Source organism: Nyctereutes procyonoides, unplaced genomic scaffold (assembly GCF_905146905.1).
Source record: "Nyctereutes procyonoides isolate TBG_1078 unplaced genomic scaffold, NYPRO_anot_genome, whole genome shotgun sequence".
Classification (NCBI taxonomy): Eukaryota; Metazoa; Chordata; class Mammalia; order Carnivora; family Canidae; genus Nyctereutes; species Nyctereutes procyonoides.
Window position 1 is genome coordinate 2326520 of NW_026575121.1, and position 14177 is coordinate 2340696.

Consider the following 14177-nt stretch of genomic DNA (forward strand, 5'->3'; position numbering starts at 1 on the left):
AAAAAGAAAGGAAGGAAAAGCATTCGGGAAAAACAGAATAATGTGGACAAAGGTATAGGAATGAAAGATTGTGTACAAGTATATATAGTACAGCAAGCAGTTATTAATAGAACTTGAAGTAGGAATTGGAAAGCGAGACGTGGCTAGAGAGGGAGGCAAGGACCAGGTCATGGAAGATGTTGGATTTTTTCCTAAGCAAAAGGAAGGCATTAAAGAGCTTAGGAGAAGAAAATGTCATAATCAAATTTGCATTTCTAGCTGCAGAGTGAAGACTGCTTTGAAGTGGAGGACATGACAGTTCAGTTGAGAGGTGAAGGCCAGAATCAGGGCCATAGTAACTGAGAATGGAATGTCATCCTTGTCCTTTTTTGTTTTGTTTTGTTTTTGGTCATCTGAAAAACCACTGTTGCAGGTGCCTGGCTGCTTCAGTCCGAAGAGCATGCAACTCTTGATCTCTGGGTTTATGAGTTCAATCCCCACACTGGTGTGGAGATTACTTAAAGTCTTAAGAAACAAATAAACAAACAAAAAATTCCCGTTCAATTCAGAGCTTCAGTTGGAGAAGCAGATGAGCCTCAGGTTGTAGGGTGTGTGAGAGTGGAAGTCTTGTAAATGAAGACTCTAAAAAGTCGTATCCAAGACCGGCTATAGTTCCTCTGGGTCAGGCTACTACGACTGAGTGGTCCTTTCTATTCCTCTAGGTTACATAGGATTTCTTAAAATCACCCAAATCATATAGATCCACCTAATAAAACACTCACGTTTTTGTTTTTTTTTTTTTTTTTAATGCACGAACTTGGAATGAAAATGGATAAAGGGGAAGGAAAAAATTAATAAAACGTACATCTAAGAGAAAGAAATTTGATTCCAACCTACATTTGCTAAAATCTTTATTTATATCTTTATTTTCCCTCCTCGTTTAAGAAGGTTTAACAATGTTAACCATAATTTTCTTCTTATATAAAGCTAAAAGGTAAAAAAGCCTAAGGAATTCAATTGTATCCTAGTCACTACTATTTTATATTCTTCTGTGCCATTTCATTTACTACTGTGAGAAATATTCTAATTGTTCAAATTAGCCATAGTGCAAATCCTGTGGAACAGAGCTGCATCCGTTTCGTAGACTCTGAATGTGCGAAAGCATAGCTGACTAAAGATATACAACCAGAATAAATTAATGGTTTGGGATATTACAAAGAACAGTGATATTTTTCTTTTGTGTGTGAATGCCTAAACAGCTTTTGAGTTATAACTTATACTACATATATATAATTCACCTATTTCAAGTGCGCAATTTAATGGTTGTTCATTTCTTTGACAGGGAAAAAAAGATGTGACCCAGATATTTAACAACATCCTGAGAAGACAGATAGGCACTCGGAGTCCAACTGTGGAGTACATTAGTGCTCATCCTCATATCCTGTTTATGCTCCTCAAGGGGTAGGTACATGGTTCCCTTTAAAGTAGGCTTGAGTATAGAATAGTTGTTAAAAGTACACAGCACTGGGTCGCCTGCGTGGCTCAGTTGGGTAATAAGCATCTGACGACTCTTGATCTCAGCCCAGGTCTTGATCTCAAGGTTGTGAGTTCAAGTCTTGGGTTGGGCTCCATGCTGAGTGTGGAGCCTACTTACCAAAAAAAAAAAAAAAATGAGGTATTAGCCTCATTTGAGGTGTGATGGGTTCTCTTTTGGAATCACGGTGAACTATTTGCCATGCTTGAGGTCAGCCCTCCAAATCTCTGTCTCTGTGATTACTTAGGTTACAGTAAATTCTTTTCTTTGCATCTTTGTGTCTAAATAGAATTCAAATAAATAAATAAATAAATAAATAAATAAATAATAATAAGTAATAATTCCTTCCATTTACTGTTTCTTTGTCCTCTAGTTTCCTGTTATCTCTATCTCTGCCTATTATTACCCTTGCTTCCCAATCTTCCCTTTTCCTAGCTACTCAGTTCCCTTTTTGCTGTTTGCCTGAGGCCAAATCCCCTGACGCTGATCCTCATTACACACACACACACACACACACACACACACACACACACCTTCCAGTGGCTAGCATCTGCCAAGGCGACATGCTTCCATGTGGGGATAGACTAATATACAGGGGAGCCAGAAAACTAAAATCCAGTCAAATAATAGAATCTTTGGGGTTTTTTTGTTTTTATTTTGTGCATATACTCATTTACAAATGTTTCTTAGGCATTCTGAGGCCTTTCTAACTCCTGAAGATCGGAGATCTAAATATCGGAAGGCTTGGGGAGAGCAGACTGCCTTCTTCCTCCCCTGCCCTGTCTTTCTACTCCACAGTCTCAAACCTAGCATGCTGTTCCGTACCTAGTCCATCTCATCTCTGTTCAGTTCCCATTTCCTCTCTCACACATTTTAAAGTATTTAACTGTATAAGGTCATACATAACACCTAGTTTAAAAATCAGGTATATCAACCCACGGCAGCTTTTTGCGTCTTCTTTCTCCATTCCTTAGTCCCATTGCCCAGAGACAACCACTTTCATCTCTTTTGTTTGTTCATCTGGTATTTACCTCTAAATTTCAAAGAATGAACTTAATACTAATCTTTCAGTTTGTCAGTTTTAAAAACAATCTTTTGATCTTCTCATAGACTAAGATAGTCCTTTTCTTTATTTTCCTTCCTCTTTTCCTCCCAGTGTCCTTTTTATTTTATTAATATTTATTTATTTTATTAACTTTTTATTTTATTAAAACTCACATTTAAATTATCATGGCTATATAATTATTATTTGTTCCTGTGATTACTTTTTTTTTTATTTTGGTACAAAATATTGTTTCTACTGGAGAGTTGTGTCTTTCAATTCTGGAAAGGGAAATATGCTAATATGTATTAGAGTAGGCTAACCTCATAACAAGCATTAAAACTTTATAGCAAATAGGCCTGCAAATGGAGTGGCTTCCCCATAAGATTATTTCTCATATAACAGGGCGGGGCAGATGTTCTAGGTCAGCGGGATCTTCTGCCTTCCTCAGCATATGGATCCTAAGATCATTTTGTTCCGCTTTGTCATTTCCCCTCACAGGAAGGCGAAAATACACGGGAGAAATTATCAGCCATGCCTGGAAATGGCTCATATTACTCCCGTTCATATTCCATTTGAGAGCACTTGGTCATTTGGCCCCTTAGTTCTTTAGGAAATCTGAGAAGTGTTGTCTAGCATCTAGGAAGAAGAGGACAGTGGATTTTGGTACACTGCTGTTATTCTCTGTCACCTATTTTTTCTTTGAAACTTTCTTCCCTTCCATTTTCTGCTTCCTAGATTTCCTGTTAGGGTTGAATTTCCAGGATTGATTTCTTAGTTCTTCTGTTTTCCATTTCTTATCTTTGTATGTGTTGGAAGATGTTAATTTTACGTGTAATTGGAGATAAACTCTATTGAATTTTATTTTCAGCTACTCTAATTTATAAGAACTCTTTTTTGTTCTCTGATTATTCCTTCTTCTCATCTCTTGTACTTCTGGTTCTGTGACCTTAGACAAGATATTACACCTTTCCAAACCTCAGTTTTCTTATCTGTAAAATAAAAATAAAATTTGTAATATTACCTTCATACTAAAATAATGTTGCATTATATGCCATTGACTCTGCATCATCAGAAAGATTTGTGTTTTCAGCCAGGGTTCTGCCGATTACTTACTATAAGATCGTGGGTGGGTTATCTAACTTCCTTATGTCTTGGTTTCCTCATTGCAGTATGGAGTCAATAGTAATACCTACATCAGTGAGATAATGAGATAATGCTTATGAAGCACAGCATGTAGCACATGGGACTCAGGAACTACTAATCTAAGAAATTATTATCTGTATTCCTCTTAAGAGCTGCAGTTCCCATGGAAACATGTAAACAATTTAAAACAAATATAATAAAGGCCATATACAAGTGTCAGAATAACATTATAAAGTGCTCGTTTGCAGCTCACATGGATCTGCAAGTCTTAATGGACCCACAAGGATATGATTTGCACAGCTGGTCATTGGTGAATAAGGCCAAGGTGATCAATTTATACCCACTTCTGTAGATTCTAAAATGTTAAGCTCTAAAGCACTAGACATTATCCTCAAGGGGATGGGAAGCCACTGAAGAGTTTTGGAGAGAGAAAGAGCGTCAGATTTGTGTTTCAAGAAATGAGGATAAATTAATAGTAGTTTTGAAAAGTGAGCTTATAAAGAAATGATCCCTTGAGAATGCCAAAATGTGTTGTCCTAGAGATTGTGTTGACTGATGTAGAAGATCAGGGGTATGGATGATCTAAAGCAATACCTTCTACGCGGTGCCCGGGTGGATCAATCTGTTAAACATCTGACTCTTGATTTCAGCTCAAGTCAGGACGATGAGATTGAACCCCGTATTGGGCTTTGTGCTGAGTGGGGCCTCTTGAGATGATGTCTCTCACTCTCCCTCTGCCCCTCCCTCTTGCTCAGGCTCTCTCTTGCTCTCTCTCTAAAAATGAATTACTTACTTAATAATTAATTAATAGCAATAAGTAAATAAATTTAATTAACTTCATTTCTTTTCTGCATGGTAAAATGTATATACATTTGATACATTTACATATCATATATGCTTTATGAAAGATATAAAAACAGCATAATTGGATATTTATTTAGAAAATTAAGTTGGTGAAAAATTATGTTACATTGAAGAAAACAACTTCTCTTCCATTTCTGTAAATAATACAGAAGATAAGCAGCTAATTCTAAGTGTTATTTATTAATAATTTAACTGCTGGAACATATTACAGATCTACAGTGAGCCTTTTGATCTGTGGTGTGCATGGAATGCATTAATGTGTAATTGTGTGCCATGGCTCCCACCCTTTGTCCTACAGAAGGGGAGTTACAAACCATAAAAAAATTGGTGCAAGGAAGCCAGGCAGGGGAACTAGACTAAGGTAGACGTGATGTCCACTTGCAAACAAGGCATGGAGATGAGCAGGAAGGAGTCAGATGGAGGAGACCCACCTACTTCATGAGAGTATTGGGAGGCTTAACAGGCGGAAGCTCCAAAGCAGCTACACAGTGAATTGGAGGAGGGAAGGGAGTTTAAGAAATGATGCTGTAGGTTTTAAGTGAATATTTTTTTGTAATTTATTTTACAGAAAGGGAGCAGACACATGAGTGGGGGGAAGGGCAGAGGGAGAGGAAGAGTGAGAGAGAGAGAACCTCAAACAGACTCCATGTTGAGCCCCGTGTGAGGCTTGATCTCACAATCCTGAGATCATGACTTGAGTTGAAAACAAGAGTCGGCCGGTCACTTAATCAATTGAGCCACCTAGGCACCCTGATTGGAATATCTTTAAATGGCTTTTTTTAGATGACTTTTTACTGTTAGATTATGTTTATATGTGACTCTAAAATTTGTGGGACCTTGGCTTTTTAATAATTGGGATTACATATAAAGTTTACGGAGTATGAATAATCGGTAAATCTTTATTATACTTTATTTGAAAATGTGTTTATGTCCCATTTGATGGTGTGTTTTCTGATTAATTCATATGACTACAATTCATATACAAATTATTTGATGCAACAAGTCATTCAGTTTATAAACAAATTATTAAGTTGATTTAAGTAAAAGTATTCATTATTCATTATATTTGAAATATAAACTCTATTCATTAGTCACCTGTATCTACCAGTGATCCTATTTTAATGAATAAGTCTTAATAGATAATTGTATGTCATTTTTTTCAGTATTTAAGAAGAAAAACTTAAATAGCTTTCATTCATTTTTTCTAGTATATGGAGAAAATAATTTTTAATTGCTTAATTATTGGCCACTTTGTTAATATACAGATTTCTAAGACTCCATTTTCATGTAATTATAGCACACAATAGAAAAATAGGAATTATTTAAGAATAACTTCTCCAATTTTGATCACTAGAAAAGCTTTATAAAATGTCTTACCATTTCTTCCAGAAAGTTAATATCTAGTTTAATCTATAAGGTTAAAACTGCTCCTTAGTTCATTTATGAAGGGCCTTCAATAATAACAGTACTAGTACTAATAACAGTACTAGTAATAGTAACACTAATAATAGCAATAGTCATGGTAGAAGTTTAGACCATATTTATGAAATGTTAGGTCTTGCTTTACGTATATACATATATAATAGTGCTATGGGTAGTTAGTATTGCTGTTGTTATTGTTAGTTTGTTATAACCTATTTTATACATGAGGATACTGCAGCCCAGAGAGGTTAACTAACTTATCCAAAGGCACATAGCTAGTATGATATAAACCCAAGTAGTCTGGCTCCAGAATCTGTGCTCTCAGAATACTATCCAGCTCTCCATTCCTCGAGCAGTCACAGTCTACAGTGAGAAGAGACAACTCACTATTGTTACTTTATGGTACATCCAAAACGGAGCAGGTTTTAAAGTAGAAAATTGCCAAATAGGCACAAAGAGGAGAAGGATTGAGTGCCTCCTGGGCAAAGACCTGGAGGCATCGAAGTGCATAACTGTTTTTGGAGGATGACAGGATTTCTGGAGTAGCTGGAGTCCAGTGTAACTGAGAGGGAAGGTTGGGGGATAAAACTGGAAAGGCTGAGAACAGATTGTGAAGAGCTCTCTATGCCCCACCAAGGAGTCTGGATGTCATTCTGTAGGTAAAGTAGAACCACCCAGAGACTGGAGGCGATGGGTTCTGGTGGCAGTATAGAAAATTGCTTGGACTGTGAAGGTGCTGAGGTTCCAGCTTGGAAGAGTCCAAATGTTAGCGGTGATATTAGGGATGAAGAAAGCAGATATTTTTAAAAATATCTTAATTTTTTTGACTCAAAGTAGTACATATTTATTATTTTAAACTTCAAATATTTTAGAAATGTCTAATATAGAAGGGGAGTACAAACCATAATCTCTCCCAAAGAAACCATTATCAACAATTTGGTGATGATACCTCTGGGCTTTAATCTCTGGTATAATGATTCTTCTTTTATTCTTTAAACCAGACTTTAAATTCATTCCTTCACATCCTGTTGTTAGATGTTGAGTTCATGCTCTGTGCCAAGTATTGCATTCAACATCTTTACTTATGTTATTTCATGTAATTCTTTTAATAATACTGCAAAGACTGGGTATTATTCTTACTATTTTACAGATGAGGCTGTTGAAACTCAGAGTAAGGCTATTGCTTAAGGTTACACAGCTAATAAATGACAGAGCCAAGTTTTCAATCCAGATCTGTCTCTAAATTCCATGTTCTTTACCATTACTATATCTTTAATAGATTTGTGAACCATTCAGGTGTGAAGGGAAAGGAAATTACAGAGGATCCTGAGTACAGGGTAGACAAAAAGTCCTAAACAGTTTAGGACAGTTTTGTTAGAATCAACTCTACCCATCATCATTGTTCAGTTTAGGTTAAAATGCTAAATCCTTTGTTAACAATTTCTACTGAATTATCTCTTGTAAAATTGCTTAAAAACTCGGGACAAAACTTGATTGGTTCCTTTACAAATCCAACTGATGTTACTTAATGATGGTAACATCAGTTATCAAATGATGGTATCATTCTGTATTGAACCTAATTCTAACCAGGAAGGAATTGATACTTGCTCATCAAAGATAATTATCTGAATATAGGGAATGAAATATGAAGGATTTGGAACCCCAAACTTTATGAAAAGATTTTAAGTAGAGACTTTCTCTAAATGAACTTTTCTCTTGGACCAGGCAAGTAACATTCCAAGTTACTGAGAGAACTTGAGGATGAAGTCACCTAAACTCCTCTCAGTGACCCATAAAAAAATCATAGCCAATGGAAGATGTTCCAGAAGTCTAATATTGAAATCATAAATTTCTCCTAATACTATTTAAAAAATTTTTAATAATAATTTTCAACCATATACAAAAATAGAAAGTAGAAAGAAACCCTTTGTATCTGTATCCATCACCCAATCTTAACAACCATCAGCATTTCACTGTGTTTGATTCCTCTATCTCCCCAACTGCTACCCCCCTCTTTTTTGGCTGGAGTATTTTAAAGCAAATCTCAAACCTCATGTAATCTCATTGTGTCAACCCTAAATAATTTACTTTCTAAAGCTTTTCAAAAAATAAAAAAATAAATTTTACAGAATCACAATGTAATTATTATGCTTAAAAAGTAACACTGATTCTATAGTAACTAACACCTAACCCATACTCAAATTTCCTTGATTGCCCCCTCCCCAAAATTTCCATATTGGTTTGTTCAGTTGAGGATCCTAACAAGATCCACTTACTGTATTTGGTTGTAATATAGGTCTTTTTAAAGTCTCTTTTCATTGAGAACAGCACCCAGTCCCCTTTTCATGTCATTGACTTTTTGAAAAACTGAGTTCATTATGCTACAGAATTTCCTCCATTCTGGATTTGTCATATTGTTTGCTAATGGTGTCACTTAACTTGTTCCTCTGTCCCCTGTATTTCTGTCCTGGAGGTTATATTTAAAGACTTTATTAGATTCAGATTCCATTTATATTTTGGCAGTCATATTTTGTAGGTGATGCTGCGTAGTTCATATTTCATCTCATCAGGAGACATGCATTTTGTAATGCAGGGTGCATGCAGGTGGAGACAGCTTAATCCAACGTAAAGTTCCTCACCAACCTTACACTTAATTGTTTTACCATTCATTGACAAACACTGTATGATTCAGTCATTTCATTAGCAGTTACAAAAAGATGATTTTCTAATCCTGTCACTTCTCATGTATTTATAAACTAGAGTAGTTTTATAGAGAATAACGTTCCCTCATCTACCACAATTTACTCTAAAATACAGTTCATACCACAGAGGTAGAATAAATGCCTGATTCTTTTCCTAACACTATCAATTTAGAGAGAAATAAGTCATTAATTCAGGAACTTCCATTGGCCTCTAGTGAGTTTCTTCTCTCTCTCTCTCCCCCTCCATCCCTCCCTCTGCCTTCCCCTTCCCTGCCACCTTCCCTCTTCCCTCATCCTTTTATTATCATTATGAATTTATGGTTTTAATTTTTTCCATATGTTTCATTTGTCTTTCTAGTGCTCAAGTGTCTATCTGTGGCCCCTTCAAGTTGCCCCCATTAGTGTGTGAGAGATTCCTTGCTTTCTGGCGCAAGATATGCCAGGCCCATCTTGTACATTTCCTAACAGACTTGGAATCAGCCATTTCTACCAAGGACTCTTGTTCTTTTTAGTGAGAAATAGTTCTTAGAGACTGTAATCTGGATACTAGGGCTTCTCATTGACATTGAATTGTTACTACTTCTAAGCGTTTTTAGTGGACAGTTATCTCATTTTTTTAAAGTAAGCAAATATATCTATATTAAAAGCAAAACCTCTTGTCTGTATTGAGAGAAGTGTTTGTTGAATGACATTTTACAAAACTTTTCCAACTACTGCCTGACATTGTTTGCTTCCAGCAATAACAAAAGTCATTTTCCCCCTTATATTTTTTCACAAGATCTTCTGACTATTGTATAATTTGTGTAATGTTTACTGTAGCTCACTGCTAAATGAGACAATTGCTCTTATATTTTAGCTTTTATTAAATTAGAAAGGGAATCTTATACAGTGTGATTATTTGAATAAACATGCATATATAGTGTTGTGCCTTCTCCATACTAACATAGAGGCCAGACTATATGATCCAAACTACAAATCAAAAAGGAAGATGTAATTCAGTTCTAACAAATAATGATTCAACATTTATTGGATTAATCTTTATTAGCAACCTGACATAAATTAGTCATTGTGGAGGCACAGTGATTCATCATGGTCCCTGCCCTTGAGAACCTTTTTCATAAATGGACTAGAAAGAATAGATATGATATTTACTCTGAACCAAGAATAAGGGTATTAATGTTATTGGGATTTGAAACTTAAGATAGGCTTAATTTGTGGAGCACGTCTTTATATAGTAGGCAATAAACTATCAGAAGCCAATATCCAAGAAAGTAGAAAGTTCGAAATGATATATATGAATTACAGATCCCTTAAGTGATACTGAGGAAAACTAAGAATTTCTTTATATATCCCAGAGTATTCCTAATTCTAACATGCTGTCATCTCAGAGAATGACATTTCCACTGTTAGGCACAAACTAGTGGGATGCAACATGTGTTCTGACCCAGAGGAGTATTTTAAAAAAATATTTCCTTAGTTTTCAAGAATAAATAGTATATCACAGATGGTTCCAATAAACTTTACGAAATGAAAGGAAAAAGTGAACTAATTACACACAAAAGCTTGGAGTATAAACTTTTTATAGATAGTCTCGGTTTTGGAATTAAGAAATGAGAAAATGTTGGCTAGAGATCATACAACATTTTGTGTAAGCCAGAGTTTGAGTTTCATTAAAGTTCTAGTATTAAGAATTTCAGTTGGAGTTTGAAATTCATTGACTTCAGGGGTGCCAAGTTGGTTAAGCATCTGACTTTCGATTTCTGCTAAGGTCACAATCTCAGGGTTGTGAAATTGAGCCACACTGGGCATGGAGCCTGCTTAAGATTCTCTCTTTTTCTCTGCCTTTTCTTCCCCCACCTACTCAGGCACCCCCCACACACACACACACTCTCTCTTTCTCTCTCTCTCTCTCTCTCTCTCAAAAAAAAAGTAGAAGAAGAAGAAGAAAGAAATTCATTAATTTCATTATATGCCTACTTCATGCAAAACATTATGCTAAGCACTTTTTGGAGATTGAAGTAGGGATAGGGAAAAGTAACAAATAAGATCCAGAAACCCTATAGAGAGAGTGAGGGAGGACAGGAGAAGGTAAGAAGTAAAACCTGTCACATGAAGTTGTTTGAAATGAGGTGAAGAAGACAGATGTCTAACAATTCATTGGTGATGTAACACAGTGCAGTTTGAAAAAAAAAAGTGCTAAACTGGAATTACAGACAAACTGTTGTAAGAATATGAAGGAGAGAGAGAATAATCTGAGTGGTAGGTTATTAGGAAAGACTTCAAGGAGGAGGTATCATTTGAATGAAGCCTTGAAAGATAAGAGAGGATCTTAAAGGTAGAAATGAAAGAAGAAGAAGGACATTCTAGATGAAGACAGACCCCAAGGACATAAGGAATGGGATGAGAAATGAAACTGAAAAGTTGAGTTCAGAGGCAAATTACAAAAGTCTGTAAATAACTCACTAAGTCTGGATTTTAATGATCATAAGTTCTTTATTTCATACTGTCTAACGTACTCTACCAATGAACAGCGTTGTTTTTCTCCTTCACAGTTTAGAAAATATACCCCTCTTTATCACATTTCAATATTTTCCCATATGTAACTCTTCCATGTGTACCAGCAGACTGATTTTCAAGTTCTTCTGGTAAGAGAAATTATTAACACTATAAATAGACATTTTCTTAATATTCTGCAAATAATCATGTCTATCTGAATAGATTAGCACTTAATGTTAATATGAGTTATTCAGGGAAAACTCAAAGGCTATTTGTAGATAGGATTCAGCATAAAACAGGACAAAAATGATAAATACTGCCCTAGTTTAATGAATCCTCTCAAATATCCCTGTTTACCATTTTCCCTACCGTATATATAGATTTGATTTTGTAAAGTAGTGGGTTTCCTAAGTTTTAGAAGGGGAACTTTATTCTTGAATCAAATTTTGTGTAGATGTTACAAAGAATAATGCATGATTTTTTATTGCCCAACTCATATTTGGCAAGTTATATCTTGAAACTTTGTGTGGGAGTCGTTTTGTTTCGATTTTCATCCATTGAGTTTTCTTATCTGTTCATTTCAGTTCTCATGTGTTCAGTGGCCTTTTTTGCTTTTAAAATTTTTTTTTGCTGGACTCTTTCTAACTTGCAAAATTCATGGTAAGTTTGAAAGATTATGTAGGGCCTTTATGTATGTCATTTTTTCTTCTCAACATTATAGGAAAGCACTTTTTCAAGAATTGAGATAATTGAATTTTTTCCCCAGTGGGCTTTGTATGAGAACCATAAAAATTAATATTGTATTTAAACTGAGATGAAATAAGATTTTTTTAATCCTATACACACTTCCCAGTCTTTTACAACTATCTCTTCCTTTGTTCTATTCTACTATTTATCTACAATGGTCACCTGTATCTTTTTTTTTTTAAATATTTTATTCATTTGAGAGAGAGCGAGAGCACGAGATCACAGGGGAGGGAGCGGCAGAGGAGGAGGGAGAAGCAGGCTCTCTACTGAGCAGGGAGCCTGATCCGGGACTCCATCCCACTGCTCCAGGGTCATGATCCAAGTTGAAGGCAGGTGCCTAACCATCTGAGCCATGCAGGCACCCTCAACTGTATCATTTTAACACTGAGTTTGTTTTACTTGAGCTGAGTACTGTTGATTTTCTTGCACCCTTACCAAACACTGGAATATAACTCAAACCTACATTTATTTCAGGTTGAATTTGACCCTGGAGGCATTGCCATTAAATCAGGGATGGAACAGATCTAATGTGCCAGTCCTGAGTTGTTTCCTACAGTAGACATTGTGTTTTTCTAGTGCAGTTTTCACCTTGAGCTGTAATTCATGACTTCAGTGAGTCCGTCAATACACAGCTACTTAGTATTGGTCATCTATGACATACAAATCATATATATCTGAGTGCATGTAATATCTATCCTTATCCTTATCTTCTCCCTGAATTCCAGGTAGATACGTTCTATTGCCTTAGATATCGGGCATCTCAAACTTAACATGTTCTTTCAATTTCTTCAATGAACTGTTCCTCTACTAGTTTCATTCATCTTTATTTTTTTATTTATTTTTATTTAAGATTTTATTTATTTATTCATGAGAGACACAGAGAAGGAGAGAGAGAGAGAGAGGTAGAGACACAGGTAGAGGGAGAAGCAAGCTCCATGCAGGATGCCCGACGTGGGACTCCATTCCAGGTCTCCAGGATCAGGCCCTGGGCTGAAGGCGGTGCTAAACCGCTGAGCCACCTGGGTTGCCCTTCATTCGTCTTTAAAATTGGCACCACCATCTACCCAATTATTCAGGCCAAAAATAGGGGGAATCGTTGAATCCTCAATTTCCTTCACTCCAAATTTGTTCCCCACCCTCCTCCAGCAAGGCCTGTTGACTCTGCCTCCAGACAATGTGCACTATCTGCCCACGGTCCTCTATCGTACTACGACCACCTCAGCCCAGGCCACCATCGTCTCTAGCTGGGCACCCACTCATCCTCCTGCCCACTCCCCCCTGTTTTATAATAGATTCTCCACAGATGCCCAGAGCAATCTTTTAATTTTATTTATTTTAAAGATTTTATTTATTTATTCATGAGAAACAGACAGAGAGGTAGAGACACAGGCAGAGGGAGAAGCAGGCTCCATGCAGGGAGCCCGACGCAGGACTCGATCCCGGGTCTCCAGGATCATAACCTGGGCCGAAGGCGGCGCTAAACCACTGAGCCACCCAGGCTGCCCTAGAGCAATCTTTTTAAAGCATTCATTAGGCCATAGGCTTTAAACTTGCTTTAAACTCTCCAGAGGCTTCCTACCACACTTTAAAACCACCCTCCTTATCTTAGCTTGTGGAGCGGGAGCCCTCTGTGATGTGGCTCCTGCCCTTCTCCAGTCTTGCCTCGTTTCACCCTCCTCACCACTCCTGCCCTACATTCCAGCCATGCTGGCCTTGCTTATCTCTAACTCACCAAGCTGGTTCTTGCCTTGGAGCCTTTGCGGTTAGTTCCCTTTGCCTGGAACGCTTTGCTCTCTCCCTGACCCCTCAGTCTAAACTAAACTAAGGTAAGTAGTCACACTCTGTAGTATAGGTATTTTAATGTCTTCTGTTTCATAGCACTTCTTTTTTTTTAATTTTTTTTAAATTTTTATTTACTTATGATAGTCACAGAGAGAGAGAGAGAGAGAGGCAGAGACACAGGCAGAGGGAGAAGCAGGCTCCGTGCACCGGGAGCCCGACGTGGGATTCGATCCCGGGTCTCCAGGATCGCGTCCTGGGCCAAATGCAGGCGCCAAACCGCTGCACCACCCAGGGATCCCTCATAGCACTTCTCAGAACATGAAATCTCTTTTCGTTGTTTGTAATCTGTCTCTTACCCCCACTAACTAGTATTCTTTTTTTTATAATAAATTTATTTTTTATTGGTGTTCAATTTGCCAACATACAGAATAACACCCAGTGCTCATCCCATCAAGTGCCCCCC

At 36.9% G+C, this 14177-nt stretch overlaps 1 protein-coding gene across 6 annotated transcripts in view; it reads left to right on the forward strand.

Moving 5' to 3' along the window:
* CAB39L (calcium binding protein 39 like) overlaps nt 1-14177 on the forward strand; it is a 104769-nt gene that overhangs the window by 63230 nt on the left and 27362 nt on the right. For all 6 annotated transcript variants that reach the window (XM_055335783.1, XM_055335785.1, XM_055335784.1 and 3 more), the window contains one exon: nt 1322-1440. In XM_055335783.1, the coding sequence (XP_055191758.1) occupies nt 1322-1440 (119 nt within the window). The remainder of the gene's footprint in view (nt 1-1321; nt 1441-14177) is intronic.